The sequence below is a fragment of the Saimiri boliviensis genome, chromosome 7, assembly GCF_048565385.1.
Source record: "Saimiri boliviensis isolate mSaiBol1 chromosome 7, mSaiBol1.pri, whole genome shotgun sequence".
In the NCBI taxonomy this organism is placed as follows: domain Eukaryota; kingdom Metazoa; phylum Chordata; class Mammalia; order Primates; family Cebidae; genus Saimiri; species Saimiri boliviensis.
Window position 1 is genome coordinate 23,270,269 of NC_133455.1, and position 20,582 is coordinate 23,290,850.

General features: G+C 42.0%; 1 protein-coding gene across 11 annotated transcripts in view; it reads left to right on the forward strand.

The window, feature by feature from the left end:
* GIT2 (GIT ArfGAP 2) overlaps positions 1-20,582 on the forward strand; it is a 71,296-nt gene that overhangs the window by 31,100 nt on the left and 19,614 nt on the right. For 4 of the 11 annotated variants that reach the window (XM_039471796.2, XM_039471800.2, XM_074402260.1 and 1 more), the window contains exons 8-14: positions 1,949-1,994; positions 3,631-3,682; positions 7,807-7,879; positions 8,114-8,211; positions 9,761-9,872; positions 14,868-15,010; positions 16,769-16,918. In XM_039471796.2, coding sequence (XP_039327730.1) covers positions 1,949-1,994; positions 3,631-3,682; positions 7,807-7,879; positions 8,114-8,211; positions 9,761-9,872; positions 14,868-15,010; positions 16,769-16,918 — 674 coding nt within the window. Of the gene's footprint in view, positions 1-1,948; positions 1,995-3,630; positions 3,683-7,806; positions 7,880-8,113; positions 8,212-9,760; positions 9,873-14,867; positions 15,011-16,768; positions 16,919-19,547; positions 20,344-20,582 lie in introns of those variants that run through there. The other 7 variants (XM_074402259.1, XM_039471805.2, XM_074402262.1 and 4 more) reach the window with 5 other exon arrangements.

The following is a 20,582-nucleotide window of genomic DNA, read 5'->3' on the forward strand; positions in this document are numbered from 1 at the left end:
GGTCTTGGATTAAAGCTGTTAACTATCAGCTGAGTATGGTGGCTCATGCCTGTAATCCTAGCACTTTTGGAGGCCGAGGTAGGAGGATCACTTGAGCCCACAAAGTCAAGGCTGCAGTGAGCTATGACCTCACCACTGCACTCCAGCCTGGGCAATAGAGCAAGACCTTGCCTCTGCAAGGGGAAAAAAACCCCCAAAAACTCTTAGATGTGATACCAAAAGCAGAATCCATAAAAGAAAATATTGATAAATTATACTTCATCAAAATTGAAAATATTTGGCCAGGTACGGTGGCTCACACTTGTAATCCCATCACTTTGGGAGACCAAGGTGGGTGGATCACCTGAGGTCAGGACTTCAAGACCAGCCTGACCAACACGGTGAAACCCTGTCTCTTATGAAATACAAAAAGTTAACCGGGCATGGTGGTGCATGCCTGTAATCTCAGCTATTTGAGAGGCTGAGGCAAGAGAATCGCTTGAACCTGGGAGGCAGAGGTTGCAGTGAGCTAAGATTGCACCATTGCACTTTAGCCTATGCAACAAGAGTGAAACTCTATCTCAAAAAAAAGAAACATTTTTGTTCTGAGAAAACTACAGTTAAGAAAGTGAAAAGACCAGACACAGACTGAGAAAATACAGGTATTTGGACATCACATATCCAGCAAATGACTCATATTCAGAATATTTAAATAATTTTTAAAACTCAGGCTGGATATGATGGCTTACACCTGTAATCTCAGCACTTTGGAAGGCCTAGGTGGGTGGATTTCTTGAGCCTAGAAGTTTGAGACCATGCTGGGCAACATGGCAAAACCCTGTTTCTACTAAAAATATAAAAAATTTAGCTGGGGGTAACAACACACACCTGTAGTTGTAACTACTTGGGTGCCTGAGACATGAGAATCACTTGAACCCAGCAGGTGAAGGTTGCCAGTGAGCAGAGATCCACACTACTGCACTCCAGCTGTGGGGGGCAGAGTGAGACTCTGTCAATAAATAAATAAATATTAAAATTAAAACTCAACAGTAAGAAAACAGCCCAATAAAAACTGGGCAAAGACAAGATATGGGATGGCAAAAAAAAAAAAAAAAATCACATGAAGACAAGCATAGCATGATTAGTCATTAGCACAATGAGATGTCATAGCATACCTGTTAGAATGATTAAACTTTCAAAAACAAAAACAAAACTCACAGTACAGGTACTAAGGAAGACAGGAAGCAGCTATAATCTCACACATTGCCATTTGGAAAACAAAGTGATAGCGCTACTCGAGGGGAAAAGTCTGGCAATTTCTTACCAAGTTAAAGATACATTTATTATACAACCCAGCATTTCTACTCCTGGGTTTTTTACCCAGAATAAAGATAGACTTATGTTGACAGAAAAACCCGCATAGGAATGCTGATAGTGGCTTTATTCATTGGCACATGGATCAGTATCCTCCAGAAGCTAGATTAGGGCTGAGTCAGTAAGCTTCCTTGCAGATGGAGTTCCTTTCTGGATCTGCAAAGGCCACCTGCCCCAGCCCTGACTGTTTTGTACTAATAGATTCATTTGAGCGAGGCCCAGAGTTCATCCACTGTCCCACACAGTGGGCTAATGAAAGCCTGCTCTGAGCTGATTGAGCTCCCTCAGCACACTTTCCATGACCAAAGATCATCAGTTACACTGAGGGCAAACTAATCTTAAGGATTGGGGTGAGCATAGGTTTCTGCTAAATGATGCTTGGATCTTTGTAACAGAAAGAAACAAGGCTATGAGTCTTGCTACTGGGTGGGTCTTCAGGAATGTGTAGCCAGTCTAGCAGCTTGTTTTCTCCGACATGACTCGTAATTATACAAAAATACTAATTGTAAAACTTAGTTTCAGAAAATAATGGTGATGTTCCTTTACAGATCTTAATACTTCTGTGAACAAAACTTTGACTTGGTTTCTGTTTCAGATCACAAAAATGGACAGCACTTTATAATACCTCAAATGGCAGACAGGTAAGACCCTTGAAATACCAGTTGTTTTGTCTATCGCTAATATTTCCTTGGCTATATTATGTTTAAGTATGTTATATTTTGTGTTTAACAAAGCCCATACATTTTTCTCTTTTATGGCTATACCATTTGGAAATAAGACGGCTGTAAGTAAACCACCATATAAAACTTAAGTTTCAAAGTGCACAAGTAGCAATTTGACTAATAGGAAAATTGAAGCCAGTGATATTGTCACTGTTTTAGCCAGTATTTATGTGCCTATAGATTATATTTACAGAATACTTCTGTATTATAGGAGATTATATTCTTTTTTTCTTTTTTTTTCTTTGCACATAGAAAATGATTCGATTCCAATGCAGATTATATTCTTTATCTGTGACAGGGGTTGGCAAACTTTTCTTCTCAGGGGCCAAATAATAAAAATTTTAGGCTTTGTGGGCAATATGGCCTCTTTTGCAACAGCTTAACTTTGCTGTCGTAGATGAAAGCATCTGTGGACACTCTGTAGATGAATGAGTGTGTGTATTCCAATAAAATTTTATTTCTGGACACTGAAATTTGAATTTCACATAATTTTCATGTTATGAAATACTATTCTTTCTTTTTGCCCCTCAATCATTTTAAAATGTAACAACTATTCCTAGCTCAACTGAACAAAAAGAAAGCCATAATTTACTGACCCCTGGTCTATAAGAGCAGATGAGTTCATTGCTACAGGAATGAACCTTAAACCCTTATTTTGCAAGTTACCTTTGCACAGAAACTGTCAAAAGGTTTGAAATGACTAACTGCTATTCCAGATATAATCTTGCCATCCTGATCTTTTATATCTTCCCTTTTTGTTTTTTGGTTTTTTGCTTTGGTAGAGACAGGTTATTGCTATGTTACCCAGGCCAATCTCAAACTCCTGGGCTCAAGCAATCCAACCTGCCTTGGCCTCCCAAAGTGCTCATACAGGTACAAGCCACTGCACCTGGCCTTGTATTTTCTTTTTTTTTTTTTTTTTTTTTTTTTTTTGAGACAGAGTCTTGCTCTGTCGCCCAGGCTGGAGTACAGTGGTGCAGTCTAGGCTCACTGCAACCTCTGCCTCAGGGGTTCAAGTGATTCTCCTGCCTCAGCCTCCGGAGTAGCTGGGACTACAGGCACATGCCACAACACCCAACTAATTTTTGTATTTTTAGTAGAGGTGGGGTTTCACCATGTTGACCAGGCTGGTCTCAAACCCCTGACCTCGTGATCAGCCTGCCTCGGCCTCCCAAAGTGCTGGGATTACAGGCATGAGCCACCACACCCAGCGTATTTTCTTATATCATGCTTTTCTTTTTTAATACTTCAAAAATTGTGACTCCTCACATAAGTGCCTGGAAGGTAACTTGGCAATAGCTGTTGTTGTTTAGTTGGTGGACAATTTTTTTTTTTCTCTTTAACGTTTATATGATTGTGGTATTTCTAGGAGTTACTTTCACCAGATTGTTCTGTTCAGAGCTTCTCACTGGCTCTATCAGGCTGTAGAATGCTTGGTTCTAACATGGTCCATGAACTGTAATTAATATTTTTATTTCTTGAGTGTCTTAAACTTTTACAGAGTTCACAAACCTGGCTTTATTTATTTGCTTATTAGCTTTGTATATTTTCCCAGCAGCCTGGATTTGTCTGAATTGGCAAAAGCTGCTAAGAAGAAACTTCAGTCTGTGAGTACCTCTCTGTACTGGTTTTCTCCAGTATGAGAATCAGTGCACCCTGCTGATACCCACTCTCAGTGCAGGTTACCTATTGCACCTGATGACTTTGTTTCATATTTTATTTGTTAAATTAGAAGCAGACCACTGAGTATACAGCAGTGATGACCACAAGGACTTCTAAGTTCAGTATGTTCAATGAATCAGCTCTGCTTCAGATTATCTCATTTTTCTCTATCATATAAGAAACGCAGACGGCACCTTTAGCATTAGGCAGTTGTTCTCCTCAGGAGAGTTCCCTAGTTCCTCTCAGCATTATGAGTAAGTAGGGCACACGTTCTTGGGGTGACTTACCTTAGCCACGTAGGGTTCTAGAGTGTGGTAAATGCTGATACTGGAATGAGTCCCATAGATTCACTCATTGCCATTTGGATCCAGCCATACTGTAACCCTCTTTCCCATCCCATGCCATTCATCAGCGCTTTTTAAATTTCTGCTGTTAAAAGCTGGTGGTCTTTCCCAATGTGTGCTCAGAGTTTGCCGGCTCTGCAGGCCACAGCTTCCCTTCAGCCTATGTCTTTTTTCTTGACTGTCCACCTCAGCCTCTGCCAAGGCCCTGGGAAATCTACTTCTGTGGGATTGACGTCTCTTTGTCTGGTCCTCTCACATGAAGCCTGACCAGGGTACTTCTCACCACCTTAACCACCAAACTACACTCCTCAGCTGTTCCCATTGGTCTTTGGAGCAGAACCAAGATCCTTAACTTCTTTTTGTACCTGTAAGGGCATCATTCAACTCTCACCTTTCAGAGATTGCCCTACATCTGGTTCTCTCTCTCTCTCTCTCTCTCTCTCTCTTTCTCTCTCTCCCTTTCTCTCTCTCTCTGTGTGTGTGTGTGTGTGTGTGTGTGTGTGTGTGTGTGTGAACGCGCCCTGAGGCCATGAGCTCCACATTCATGTCCTCTTCCTGAAATTGACCAGTGTAGGTAGTGGCTTTCCCAAAACCTGACTGACATTGCAGCTTCCCTCATTTATGACTTTCTCCTCATTTCTGTTTTCACAGAATTCTTTTTATCAAAACTTCATATAATACTCAGTATTAAATATTACATAAAATGAATTTATCCTTACTAGTATTTAACTGTATTATGAAATAAATGTGTTTTATGCAATTTGTTTGGTGTCTCTGTGTTCTGTATCTACAGTTTTATGTGTCTATGTGTTTTATTGCCTTAAAAAAATTGTAGACTAAGATGATCAAGATGATAAGCTTTGGAGTCAGATAGCACTAAATATTGTGTGATTTCCTTTTAATTACTCACAATCTGTAAGTAAATTTTATTATAAATAAATCTAGATAAAAACCCACGTTTTCTTTGACTATCCTACCTTTGCTTCACTGGAAGCTGCATGAAAGCTGAGATTATGCCTGTAATATCTCTACCATGTGGCAGGCATGAAATAAGACCTGGAACAGAGTCTGTGTAGCTCTAAAGAGCTGGGGCTCTGGGTCAGACTGGTCAGTATGTATCTCGGCCCTGCCAAGCTTCCTAGCCTCTCTGTGCCTTGGTGTCCTCTCACAAAAAAGGGAGATAAGGATGCTGCAGGGGCTGCTGACCAGAATTGCTCAGGGTGGGCTGCCACCATTACTTGTTGACCCTCACCCTGTGGTCTCCTTCTCACAGGTGACTGTCTTATCAGTGCCAGGTCAGTGTTTATCCTCCAGTGTCTTTCTCCTGTCCCTCCCTCTCTTCCTCCCTCCATCCTTTCTTTCCTTTCTCTTTTCCTTCCTCCCTCCTGATGAAAAGCTAAGAGAAATATAATAAAAGCTAATGTGTTCCTTGAATGAGTAAATGTTAGCATTTTTTTTTTTAAAGATGGGGTTTCACCATGATGGCCAGGCTGGTCTTGAACTCCTGACCTCAGGTGATCCACCCACCTCGGCCTCCCAAAGTGCTAGGATTACAGGTGTGAGCCACTGCGCCCGGCCTAATGTTAGCATTTTGAAAGATGTGAACTTGTATCTCAGGTCCATCACTTCCTAGCTTTGGGACTTTAGGCAAGCTGCTATCTTCTCTGCCTCAGTTTCCTTGTCTGCAAAATGGGACAATAGTGGTTCCTGTTTTCATAGAGGTGTTATAAGTATGAAGTACAAGACTATTAGCACAGTGCCTGGAATGTAAGCCCTTAATCAGCAATTGGCCATTGTAGTTGTTGCTAGTAATAATAACATTAGCTTGTAGTCTCATAGAAGAAAAAACTGGATATTTATGAAGCAAGTTCAAGCTCCCAATCCTTCATCATCTTATCTAGCAACAGGCTCCCGGAGTTTGTTTTTAATTATAGTGCGACCACATTTGGGAAGATTTGGAAAATGGAGAAGTGGGGCAGGGTGGGGACCATCCTCAATTGCTATACTCTTAATGGAGTCAGGCTCAATATTTTGGTATATTTCTTTCAGTTCTTACTTTAGATGCATATCTTTTTTAAAAACTGGAACTCAATTATAATTATAGACATTTATAACCAGGCTTTTTTGACTCAATAATAAAATTTACCTGTTTTAACATGTTCCTATGAGTTCTCTGTAACCAGCACTTGTTTTGTTTTTCTTTTTCTTTTTTTTTTTTTTTTTGAGACAAAGTCTCTTTCTGTCACCCAGGCTGGAGTGCAGTGGTGCCATCACGGTTCACTGCTTCACTGCAGCCTTGAACTCCCAGGCTCCAGTGATCTTCCTGTCTCTGCCTCCCGAAGTGTTGGGATTATAGGCATGAGCCACCACACCCAACCTGTAGCCAGCATTTTAAATTGCTGCATTAAATACCTTCTGGCCAGTCAGTGCCTCTTTTCTGGCCCCTCTTAAAGTGTGAGGTACCATGTGTAGATGTAAGGAACCCAATAGAGAATGGAACAGATTCAGCATCTGCCCTTCCAAAGCAGATGTCAGTCAGTTTAAGGATCACAGCTACCATGTGTCAAGGTGTTTCATGAGGCAGAAAAGTGCAGAGAGAGCCGGAGCCACCCCAGTAGGGGCTCAGCCTCATCTGGGCCAGGAAGACCTCGATTATCCTCCATGTGCCCAGGGAGGCACTGCAGGCCTTGAGGTGGTTGTTGTGTGCTGAAGAGTCAGGCTGTGCTTTGTTAGGAAGCTTCCTTTTGAAGACTAAGCAGTAGGACTGCTCCTGAGAAAGAGAGCAAAGAAACTCAGCTGAGGTCTGGGTCATGTTTTTGTGCACAGGCACATTTTATCCTTTTCAAATAGCATGTTTTTCACTTTTTTTTTTTTTTTTTTTTTTTTTTTTTTTTTTTTTTTGAGATAGGGTCTTACTCTGTCACCCAGCCTGGAATATGGTGGCGCAAGCTTGGCTCAGTGCAACCTCTGCCTCCCGGGTTCAAGCAATTCTGCCTCAGCCTCCTGAGTAGCTGGGTTTACAGGCATGCGCCACCACACCCCACTAGTTTTTGTGTTTTTAGCAGAGACAGGGTTTCACCATGTTGGCCAGACTAGTCTTGAACTCCTGACCTCAGGTGATCCACCTACCTTGACCTCCTGGGCTGAAGTGATCCTCCCACCTCAGCCTCCTGAATAGCTGACATTACAATCATGCACCTCCACGCCTAGCTAATTTTTGTATTTTTTGTAGTGTTGGGTTTTCACCATGTTGCCCAGGCTGGTCTCGAACTCCTGGGCTTAAGCAATCGGCCTGCTGAAGCCTCCCAAAGTGATGGGATTACAGGTCTGCAGTACTGCGCCTGGATGTTTTGCAAGGGTATAGAATCCATTACACTTTGGGGCACTGACAAGCACTCGTAAGTGCAGAAGGAGGCTTACAGGGAGATAATACAAGAAGAGTAGAGAACTAGAACCTGCTTCTGAGATGATGCACTTTAGATGCCGCTTAGCTCCTGAATAGCAGCGGTCCTGTGTCATAAAGTAGTGAGATTTCTGTGGCTGGCAGACATTTCTAGAGGCTCTGTACGATTTTGAAAATGTTATGTCAGTTTAACAGTGGGTATGTACCAAGTGCTGGCTTTGGATAAGATGTAGGCAATAAAGGGGTGACTGAGTCGCAGTTCCCTCTTGTCCTCCTGGTGTTAATTGTTGTCCCTTGTGTCCCTGATATTTTTTACTTTCAGCTAAGTAATCATTTGTTTGAAGAACTTGCCATGGATGTGTACGATGAAGTTGACAGGCGAGAGACGGATGCAGGTGACTTGACGTGGCTTTATCTAATAAGCTTCTGTTATCAGTGGGCAGTGAAGAGCTGCTAGCCTCAGTGTTTTACTAGCCCAATTTCTGCTGTCCTGATGGTGCGAATGTCAGCGTTTGCCTTTGCGTGTGTTGGCTTCAGAGTGCTTCCCCTCGTAATGCGTGAGCTATACCTCCCAGGAGCAGCGGCACACAGGTGTGATGAGGTTTGTTTCTGTTCTTTCCTCTGGCTAGTCTGGCTTGCCACACAAAACCACAGCGCCCTGGTAACCGAGACAACGGTCGTCCCCTTTCTTCCGGTCAATCCTGAGTACTCATCAACACGGAACCAGGCAAGTGGCTCAGTTTGGAAAGTAACTAGGAATAGTAGTTGGGGAATGGCTGATGTCATGATACTTCATATTCCCAGGACAAGTATTCTAAATTTTTTGATTTATTAAAATGTAATATCCTTTATGCATATATACACACACAACCCCCAAAATGATAAGAAAACAATAGAATATAAAGAAAACAATAGAATATAAATAAATGACTGGGAAAGAATATGAAACAATTCACAGAAGAAATCTAAATGGTTTATAAGTGTAAAGAAATGTTTAGCTGGGCGCGGTGGCTCAAGCCTGTAATCCCAGCACTTTGGGAGGCCGAGGCAGGTGGATCACGAGGTCAAGAGATCGAGACAATCCTGGTCAACATGGTGAAACCCCGTCTCTACTAAAAATACAAAAAATTAGCTGGGCATGGTGGCACGTGCCTGTAATCCCAGCTACTCAGGAGGCTGAGGCAGGAGAATTGCCTGAACCCAGGAGGTGGAGGTTGCGGTGAGCTGAGATCGCGCCATTGCACTCCAGCCTGGGTAACAAGAGTGAAACTCCATCTCAAAAAAAAAAAAAAAAAAAAAGAAATGTTTAACCTTGGCAGTGATCTAAGAAAGCAACCTAAAGGCATTAGTGCAAGTTTTATCAGTCAGATTAATAAAATATGTAATAAAGGATACTCCAAGCTGGTAAGGATACGGTAAGATGGGCTTTCTCTTGCAACAGATAGGACTTTAAATTGCTGTAGATGTTAGAAAAGCAATTTGTTTACCAGTTTCCGAAGCCTCAAAATGAAGTACATCCTTTTACATGGGAATTTCTCATTTTAGAATAGCTCTAATAAAAATAGATTTATACACAGTGATTTTCATCAAAGCACTGCTATATATAATAACAGAGCATTAAAAACAGGCTACACAGCCAGGCGTGGTGGCTCAAGCCTGTAATCCCAGCACTTTGGGAGGCTGAGGTGGAGTCTTGCTCTGTCTTCCAGGCTAGAGTGCTGTGGTGCCATCTCAGCTCACTGCAACCTCTACCTCCCGGACCCAAGTTATTCTCCTGACTCACCCTCCCTGAGTAGCTGGGATTACAGGCACCCATCACCAAGCCTGGCTAATTTGTGTACAAACTCCTGATCTCAAGTGATCCTCCCACCTCAGCCTCCCAAAGTGCTGGGATTATAGGCATGAGCCACTGCACCCTCAAAATTAATTTAAAAATTCCCCTCAAAATTAATTTCTCATTACTGGGTCTACTTCCAAACTGAATCAATAATAGAAGAAAAACATTCAGTAGAACCATTTTATTTTTGCTTACCAAAATAGATATGCATTGTGAGAACTTAAATGTTATGGAGTTCTCTTATATAAATGGTTTTAAACTGTTCACACGGAAAAACAAGCATTGACTTGGTTTGATTATGGCCGGGATTAATTGTACTTTGATAATGCCAGAAGAAGGTCTTTGCAGAAGTCTGTCAATAGTCTGACTAGTTTTATGTGACTATTTATGTATGTATTTTTACACTGGGGAATATTTCTAATTATTTTCCCACCTTTAGGGCAGACAGAAGTTAGCTCGGTTCAACGCCCATGAGTTTGCCACACTGGTCATTGACATTCTCAGTGACGCCAAGAGGAGACAGCAGGGCAGTTCTCTCTCGGGTTCAAAAGGTAACTGCTCAAACCTCTAAACATTTGCATTTTTGGCCTTCTAAATTGGACTCACGTGTTAAATTCAAAGTTGTAAACTAATTAAAGTAGTCATCAACATGACAGCTTAAAGTTCTGTAAGTTTTTGTTTTTCTGTTTGTTAAGTTCCAGGATACATGTGCAGAATGTGCAGGCTTGTTACATAGGTATACATGTGCCATGGTGGTTTACTGCACCTATGACCTGTCCTCTAGGTTCCCTCCCATCAACCCCTACCCCTATAAGTTGTATTGGTAGCATATTGTGATAAATAGTTTGCCTGTCTGAGCCCTGGTGAATTAAAAATATTTCAGAGTTACTAACTGCTACTCGTATTTATCTTATATATGATCTCTGTCTTATTTTGGGTCATTTACCTTTCCTATAAAATTGCATCCTGAAATTAACCCAAAAGTCTGACTTAGATCTTGTTTACAGGACACAAGAAAATAAACTCTTCTTGATTGAAACCATATAATATCTGCTGTTGCTTACCTACAAAACTGAGTTCAACGTAATTAAAATTTGTTGTTGTAAACTTTTAAGTGTCTTCAGTGAGAATTACTGTGATACACAATTATAAGGAAAGCCCTGAACATCTGTTTCACAGGTGCCCTGTTGAGTCTCATTCAGTAGCCCAGGTCCTGTCTGCATGCTTAGGAATGTCCTTCCTCCTCAGCCCTGTTACTGCATCCATACTGGTTTTTTTAAATTATAGAAATTAGATATTTTTCATTGTAAATCATTTAAGCAAAAGAAATATGTACCATAAAAATTAAGTTTTCACGGCCGGGCGCGGTGGCTCAAGCCTGTAATCCCAGCACTTTGGGAGGCCGAGGCGGGTGGATCACGAGGTCAAGAGATCGAGACCATCCTGGTCAACATGGTAAAACCCCGTCTCTACTAAAAATACAAAAAATTAGCTGGGCATGGTGGCACGTGCCTGTAATCCCAGCTACTCAGGAAGCTGAGGCAGGAGAATTGCCTGAACCCAGGAGGTGAAGGTTGCGGTGAGCCGAGATTGCGCCATTGCACTCCAGCCTGGGTAACAAGAGCAAAACTCCGTCTCAAAAAAAAAAAAAAGTTTTCAGTCAATATCACATTCTCCAAAGACAATAATCATTAACTGATAACAACTCATTCATTCTTCTTGCCTATTCAAGAATTTGATTTTATCTGTTCAACCAGGAATAAGGAAGTTCTGAAAAGGTTTATTAGATTTTGGTGAAGGCACAGAGAAAAGAGTCTTTGCATAAGTTTAAAGTCTTAAAATGGCCTGGGCGCGATGGCTTATGCTGACTACCAAGGGAGGAGCATTATGAAGGATCCACCCCCATGACTCAAACACCTCCCTTTAGGCCTCCCCTCCAACATTGTGGATCACATTTCAACATGAGATTTGGAGGGAACAAACATCTATACTATAATAGTAATTATATGAGATAAAGTAATAAAGTTTGATTTTTTTTTTTTTCTTTTTTTTTGAGACAGAGTCTTACTCTGTCACCCAGGCTAGAGTGTAGTGGCATGATCTTGGCTCACTGCAACGTCTGCCACCCAGACTCAAGTGATTCTTGTGCCTCAGCTAATTTTTGTATTTTTTTAATAGAGATGGGGTTTCTCCATGTTGGCCAGGCAATTCTCAAATTCCTGGCCTCAAGCGATCTGCCCGCCGTGGCCTCCCAAAGTGCTGAGACTACAGGCATGAGCCACTGTGCCTGGCCAAGATTACAGGCCTGAGCCACCGTGCCTGGCCATCCCCAGGAGACCAAATAATGAAGTTGTTTTGTTTTTGAGACGAAGTTTCGCTCTTGTTGCCCAGGCTGGAGTGCAATGGCTCAATCTTGGCTCACCACAACCTCCGCCTCCTGGGTACAAATGATTCTCCCACCTCAGCCTCCCAAGTAGCTGGGATTTCAGGCATGCACCACCACGCCCAACTAATTTTGTATGTTTAGTAGAGATGGGGTTTCTTCATTTGATCAGGCTGGTCTCGAACTCCCGACCTCAGGTGATCTGCCTGCCTCAGCCTCCCAAAGTGCTGGGATTACAGGTGTGAAGCACTGTGCCCAGCCTTGTAATAAAGTTTTTAAAAGGTTTCGTGTAACCCCAATTTTGTATGGAAAACATATTTATGTAAATATATGTGTACAAGTGAGATACCACCTGTAAGTATAAATATACAGTTTATCCTTATGTGCACATTCCGTATTTGCAAATTCATCTGCTTCCTAAAATTTATTTGTAACCTCAAAACTAATACAGCATTTTCAGGGTTATTCTAAGAAATGTCCAGAGCATCGAGAAAATTGAGTCACCAAAAGCACATGTTCACAGCTGAGGTTGAACAGGGAGGAGACTCCTTGACTTCCTGTTTCTGCACTCAGGTTATAAGCAAGTGTCAGTGGTCTATTTAGTGCCATGCTATTCACATTTGTGTGCTTTTCATTGGTGATTTCACTGTTTAAAAATGGCCCCAGGATTTATTGAGCCCAGGAGGTTGAGGCTGCAATGAGCCATGATCATGCCTACACTCTAGCCTGGGTGACACTGTCTCAAAAGTGTCCAAGCCTGGACAACATAGCAAGGCCCCATCTTTACCAAAAAATCTAAAAATTATCTAGGTGTGTTGGCACATGTCTGTAGTCCTACATACTCAGGAGGCTGAGGCAGGAGGATCACTTCAGCTCAAGAGTTAGAAACTATAGTGAGCTATGATTATGCTAGTGCACTTCAGCTTGGGTGACATAGTGAGACCCTATCTCCAAAAAAAAAAAAAAGAAAGAAAAAGGTCAGACATAGTGGCTCATGCCTGTAATCTTAGCACTTTGGGAGGCCGAGGCAGGTGGATCATGAGGTCAGGAGTTTGAGACCAGCCTGGCCAACATGATGAAACTCTGTCTCTGCTAAAAATACAAAAATTAGCTGGGCATGGTGGCATGCACCTGTAACCCCAGCTGCTCTGGAGGCTGATGCAGGAGAATTGCTTGAACTCAGAAGGTGGAGGTTGCAGTGAGCCAAGATCATGCCGCTGTACTCCAGCCTGGGCGACAGACTGAGACTCCATCTCAAAAAAAAAAAAAAAAAAAAAAAATGGCCTCCAAGCATAGGGCTGAAGCAATGTCTAGTGTTTCTAAGTGCAAGAAGGCTGTGATATGCTCTATGGAAAAATGTTTGTTAAATAAGCATCATTCAGGCATGATTTATAGTCCTGTTAGCCATGAGTTCAATATTAATGAATCAATAATATGTGTTAAATAAGGTGTCTTTAAACAGAAACACACATAGAACAAGGTTATGTATTGATCAGTTGATGAAAATGTGACCAGAGGCTCTTAGGAACCTAACTCTCTATTTTCCCCAGGAGCACCAATTTAATATTGGCCAATTCACAGCAACTTTTTAGAGCATAACTACCAAGAATAACAAGAATTGACTGTGTGGATTGATATAAGTACTCAGAAAAAAAACTAGAAAGAAATAGATCAACAAATAACAACGGCTATAAGTGATTATCTTACTTGTTCATTAGTTTCTAAATTGTATTGACTATAACTTCTGTAATCATTATATTTATGTGCTTTAAACTTTTAATTTAGAAAGCTAAAATAGGAGCTATTATTTATTTAATTTTTATTTTTATTCTTTTTTTGAGACAGACTCTCGCTCTGTCACCTATGTTGGAGTGCAATGGCACAATCTCGGCTCACTGCAACCTCCATCTGCCAGGCTCAAGTGATTCTCCTGCCTCAGCCTTCCAAGTAGCTGAGATTATAGATGTGCACCACCATGCTGGCTAAATTTTGTATTTTTAGTAGAGATGAGGTTTTGCCATGTTGGCCAGGCTGATCTCAAACTCCTGACCTCAAGTGATCCATCTGCCTTGGCCTCCCAAAGTGCTGGGATATGCCAGGCTAGGACCTACTCCTTTTAAATAACCACAATTCATCACTCAGTTATCATCCATCCGTTGTTTCCTCAACATCTCTGGGAAACAGAAGTTAGAGGTTAGTTTGAGTTGCCTGAAAGAAATCAGGGAGACTTGGGTGGTTTGTGAAATCTTTTGTTCAAAGTGTGTTAGAGGCTGTAGAATCATCCCTGCTCCCCTATGGAATAGACACTCCCTTTCACATGCACATGTGTATTCGTTTTATTCATTCTCCTCTATCTCTTTTCACTGAGATGCAGGTGACTGACTAAATGCCAATGTTCCTATTCTTTGAGTGCCTCAGTTCTGGGCTCCAGTTTAACAATTTGCTTTCTGTTTTGATTGACATTACCTTGTAAACATGTTACAGGTGTTAATCAAATTACAGTTTTATCTTCCATTACCTACAGCCTTATTGTCATGACCTGAAGGTAGGTTCTATCTCTAGAAACTTGGGAACCTTCCTCCTTTATCTGAGCAGTTTCTTCGTAATCCATTTGTTTAATTTGCTCATATTTGGCAGGTAGATGAGAGGAATGCTGAAGTCTCTCTATGTAGCTGTCCACCTGGTTGAAAACGTTTTCTGTTACCTCTATATTGGTGTGAATATAACATTTTCTTTCAGTCCTTGTTTACTTTGTTTTTGCTTTTAGAGACAGGGCCTCACTCTGATGCCCAGGCTGGAGTACAGTGGTGCAATCATGGTTAACTGCAGCCTCAATCTCCTGGGCTCAAGCGATCCTCCTGTCTCAGCCTCCCAAGTAGCTAGTAGCTGGGACTACAGGCGTGTACCACCAGGCCTGGCTAAAATTAAAAATTTTTTTTGTAGGGATAGAGTCTCATTATGTTACCTAGGAGGTCTCAAACTCCTAGCCTCAAGTAGTTATCCTCCTTGGCTTCCTAAAGTGCTGGGATTACAGACAGAGAGCCACAGCATTCAAGTCCTTTAAGTCATTTAAATGGTTAAACCAATGAAATCCTTTTGGTAGTCTTTTGGAAGAAAAGCATTGTTTTAAGCCTGAAGTAAAGTTGTTTGCTTTTATTATTAGAAAATGTGGAGCTCATACTGAGAACAATCAATAACCAGCACAGCATTGAGAGTCAAGACAACGACCAGCCCGACTATGACAGTGTGGCATCAGATGAAGACACGGACTTGGAAACCACTGCAAGCAAAGCAAACCGGCAGAAGGTGAGAGGCCGTGTGTCCCACAGAAGGGCATGCATGCATCAGCTGAGGGCTATCCCTGCCAAAGCTGCTCTGCAGTGAGGTTGGGTTGCTACTAGCTCAGGCCAAGCAAAGGTGAAACAAGGTTAAATGGTTTTAAAATAGGGGTCCTTGTCCCTGCATCACAGCCCTGCTGCAGCTGAGACTTTATAAAACTTGTGAGGAGTGATTGGTGTGTTATATTCTTTCCACAAGTGTTTACTGAGTAACTTCTCTGGATATTACTCTCCTAAATGAGGCTCGACCCTTTCCTGTGAGGATCTCACTGCTTAGGAGAGAACTGCAGGAGGAGGCACAAAGTGATGTGTGTCATATGAAGCACACACAGGCTAAGGGAGTGAGCAGAGAGAGAACCTATGGCTGGGAGCATCAGGGAGGACTGTGTCATGGGACGGCCCTTAAGATGTGCCTCAGGGGATGCTTGGGATTGGGGCATGTGGAAGAGGCAGAAAGAAAGTGAAATCAGGGCATCTAAGGGGAGGCTGGTCATGCATAGGGACAGCCTAAAAAGGATGGGACTCGAAGCTGCAGCCAGAAGGGTATGACGCCAGACGGAAGAGCATGGGCCTTGTGGGCAGTGCAGAGCCCAGGATGCCATGTCTGGGGAGGACTATTCTGGTGGGTTAGAGAATGGAGGGAGAGATCCAAACAGGAGCTGATGCAGGCCACCCCAGGACCCAGGCTAGGATGGTACAGGTGGGAGAGACCTCGGCACCAGAGTGTGAGCCAGCAAGAGGGTGGCAGGGCCCCAGGCTGTGCACCCTCTGCTGATCCGCAGGACTCACCCATGGAGGGGGCTTGGCAATCATTTGAGAATGGATGAATGGGAAGGTAGAATAGAAAAGTCTTGGCAATAAGTCAGAAGGTTGAAATGGGGAGACAGACTTATAGAAGATGTGTTCAGAGTTCTCTGGCCCACATGACTGTGAGAAAGATGGCGCCCATTAGCAGATGCAGGGGATACTTCTGCCCAGACTTCTTGGAAGCCACTTGGCTTACTAATTGAGAGCCGAGGTCATTCCAGGACCCTCTGTGACCAGGCCCTCTGTCAACTGCCTGGCCTCCTGCCTGCTCCATCCCACACACCTGCTCCCTCTAGCTGAGCTCCACTGCAGGCTGGAATGTTCTTCCTCTGGATCCATGTGACTGATCCCCTCACTTCCCGGGGCTCTGCTCACCTCTCACCCACTCACAGGCTTACCCCAGCTCCCCGCTTAACATGCAGTCCCCTGCCCTGCTCTGCCTTATCTTTTCCCACAGCACTCATCGTCGTCAATCATACAATATATATACTTATATTTATTTTTTTCCTCTATCATGCTGTTGGGATATAAACACCATGGAAGTAGGAATCTTTGTGTCTTTTCTGATATATCCCAAGCACCTAGAACACTATCTAATATTCAGTGAAAATGTTGGAATGAATGAATTAATAAAAGAATTAATAAAAACGAAACGAGTGAACGAGAGAAAGGCTTACAAGACAGGACAGACCTCCTTAGACACTCATTGTCAGCACAGATGTGTAGCCCCACTGCCTATTCCATTAGAAAATACTGACTTTCCAATTTTTTAAATAGGATAGTGACCCTCAGAGGCCTTGATTTGGTTTGACAACTTTGCAATTCAGCTGGCTTGGTCAGAATTTGAAATTCTTGAGCTGTTAGACTTTAATGTTCTCGTCGTCTCAGATTGTGAACGTTTTCCCCAATTTATTTTTAGAGCCTAGATTCAGATTTATCAGATGGACCAGTCACTGTACAGGAATTTATGGAGGTCAAAAACGCTCTAGTGGCTTCTGAGGCCAAGATACAGCAGCTAATGAAGGTGAATAACAACTTGAGTGACGAGCTGAGAATTATGCAGAAAAAGGTAACATGTTAATAAATGCCAGGACGGTTGACGCTTTAATCCCATAGTATAAGGAAGAATCCCAGGCACTGTGATGTGGTCCGAGGGAAGAAAAACTGTTATCATAACAGTCTATTACAAATCTTTTGGGCCAAGTTGTCTTTTTGAAGCAGGATGTATTTGGATATTTGAAATGAAATATATCCAGAATAAGTTCCCCAGGTAGGAGAAACCTAACATTCTATTTAAGCATTTGTGCCCATTAGAATAACCCTTGCACTATTCTGTGCTTCCTGGAAACCTGGATGGCACTCCATGGATGTGATTCTTTTCATTGCTAGGGAATAATGATCACACCGTGGAGACAGAGCCAATGAGAGCGCTGGGCAGGGACATGTGTTTATCAGCATTCAAACCCTGCCCCCACCCTGGCAGCACTATCCCACATCCCCACCTTATTTTTCACCAGTTTTTACTACTAACTTGTATTATCCCCAGAGCCTACAGCAGGGCCTGCCACAGAGTAGGTTCTCAAAAAATAAGAAAAAACATTTCATTTGTACTAGCAGGAGATACGCACTGGTATAAAACAATCTCATTTGCTCAGTATTTTTTCATTTATTACCTTTCAAGAGGATCAGACCTGTATGAATATATTAATCCCTAAAAGGAGTGTGGCTGATGGTAGCAAGGAATACCTTTAGTAGGAGAGGGATTGTGTATGCAACTCTATGAGAAGGCTAAGGAAGGGAATTCAAAAAATTCCAAATTTTGCCCATGACTTTGTGGGTATCCTCCCATCATTCAGTTCTAAAATGAGATTTGGACACTTTCCTTAACTAGAAACAAAATGAAATATATAATCTATATTAGGCTGTCATTTGAGAAGTAAGGTTTTCAAATCATTTTCAAGACCTGAAGACATGGTATACTCCATGTGTGCCTGGCCCCTTTTCAGTGCTGCTTCCTAAAGGAAGGTTGAAGAACTAAAGAGGGGCCCATGCCCTCTACTTACTAGAGAAGGAAATTGCTTTGCACTTTTGCCTGGGGTTTGGCCTAGGATTCTTTTGATGTTGAATTCTAGAGCATTTTTGAGACTTTTTGAAATAAATGGCTCCAAAGCCTGTAGTAGCAGGGAATGAAGAATGCCTGAAGATTAGTCAGCCTTAAATGAACAGACTTGTTCTATGTCTCCCAGCCCTGTCTAGGACTGCCGTGCAACTGTAAATGAGACAAACCAAGAGCCCCTTTGTCATAACATGCAGGACCTGCACTTTCTATGCCTTCTTTGAAATATATTTTATTTAATGAATTATAGTTTGTCCCATTAATTGGACTAGTAATTTTGACCAGGTGACTATTTCTGAAACATGCTGATTTTGCCACTATAAATCAATCTGCTGCACATCACCTTTTAAAATCTAATAATGCTTCTTTTGGTATTTTTGGAAATCACCAGAGAGAGCCTCATATCTCTGAAAGCAAATGTCTTGAACCTCTTTGAGAAATACAAAGTGAAATTATTTGCCATTGCTTATTGATTATCTCATCAGTTCTTAGAAATGCTTTTGATTTGCCGGGCGCGGTGGCTCAAGCCTGTAATCCCAGCACTTTGGGAGGCCGAAGCGGGTGGATCACGAGGTCGAGAGATCGAGACCATCCTGGTCAACATGGTGAAACCCTGTCTCTACTAAAAATACAAAAAATTAGCTGGGCATGGTGGCTCATGCCTGTAATCCCAGCTACTCAGGAGGCTGAGGCAGGAGAATTGCCTGAACCCAGGAGGCGGAGGTTGCGGTGAGCCGAGATCGCGCCATTGCACTCCAGCCTGGGTAACAAGAGCGAAACTCCGTCTCAAAAAAAAAAAAAAAAAGAAATGCTTTTGATTTTTGAAACTATTGAATTGTCTATAACTTTTTATTTTCCCTTATACTCCTTCCAAACAAAAAAGTGTAGCCTGGTTCTTATTAAGATAAACATCATTAAAATTTATCTGAGACTGTCTCTCTAAATTCAGAGTATCAAAATTTTTAGAAATTGAAACCAGCAACTTGTGCTCATGAGAACACATTCAGACAAAATCTAGGCATGAAAAGTGTTAGGATAAAGTTTCAGATTTCAAGGCCTTAACTAAAAAACTGCCACAGAGGCTTTTTACACAGACAAATGTGATCAGATGCACCAGTGCCCCATTGAGGGACGTGTGTCAGGTACACGCCTCAGTCTTTGAACGTTGACCATTTCACTCTAGGCTCTGGGTTCTCTAATGAATAGTTTCAACAGGCACTTCATGCCTGTCTGTATCCTGGAATGTAGAAACGTTCAGGGCTGCTTTGTCACTTTGCAGCTGTTCTTTCTCTGGAAAGGAAATTGCAGATATGAGTTATACCCTGCCAGCCTTTGTGGTATAAAAGCAGTCTATCATTCTGTAATGGCTTGCTCTTCAAGGAAACAGAATGAGTGGTCTTTTTGTGAAAGAGGCAGTAAATCACACTTTCACAGCGGTTTGGCATGATTAATATAAAGTATATGGAATTTGTTTATTTAGCAAAGATGTGTTGATTTTATTTCAAAGTTAGGTAAAGTTTTTTTAATATGCATCAAGTTGACAAAGGAGCATGATTTGTATCTGATCTTTCACATTTAACAGTTGCTTGGAAAAGATGCTAATTAATGAAGAGGAGCAACTACTATTGGTGTATTTTTCACAGATTGGTGCTCTCTAAATAATTGAAAGTAACTCCTAACATTGAATGGGTTTGCTACTGAAACAGTAATGATCTTCTGGTGCAGACAGTTGCTTGTGGACTTAAACCTTGGCACTGGTGGGGAATTTGGTCAGATTTTACAGTATCTGTCAAAGAGTAGACAGCTGAACTCATTACCACACCCAGCTTATAAAATGCCCATGGAAGATGAAGGCGCACCAGAAGGGAAGGACCCTGTGCAGAATGGACGCAGTTAATGGTGTTTAAAATGCCAGATGCCAAAGAGTAACACGATTCCTTGCTGACCCCTTAACTCTAATCCATCCAGCACCATGAAGCAGCCTGCATGTGAGGAATGGAAGGAACATTCAGGGCCTCCAAGTGACAGTCCCTAAAATGGGGTGGTGCCAGGCAGATTAGCGTGTTCAAAGCTGACACCACCGAGGTCGTGTTTTTTGGGTGACAAAGCCAAAGGAGAGAAAGGCCAAATATTCCAGCCCTTGCCGAAAGATGATCACTCACCAGACGGAAGCAAGCGTGCTGCGTGGAGCATCCATGCGAAGATGTCGATCATAGATCAATAGGTTTCCAGTTCTCTTTGTGATGTGTTAATATAGCAAACGTACCATGATTTGGTTTCTATCTCTCTCTCTTTTTTTTTTTTTTTTTTTTTTTAACAAAGTGCTGAGTTGTTTGGAATATCAAGAGTATTATGTAATAAAAACTTGTTGATTATAATTTTTCTTGTTGGCTTTTTGGAAAGCAGTAGCCGATCTGATTTTTCGTAAGCTGAACTTCACTGTCTTTCTTGCTTTGCAAAGCAACCCTAGTCATCTTTGTGCTGCTTCCATGGTGTCTGCTGTCATTTTTGGCCTTTGCAAATTGCTAGGGGCTCATCTGAAAAGCAAGTGACCTAAATGATGATTTAATGATCTCAAGCTCTTGCTTGAAACAGCCTTAGAATAATCCAGAGTACA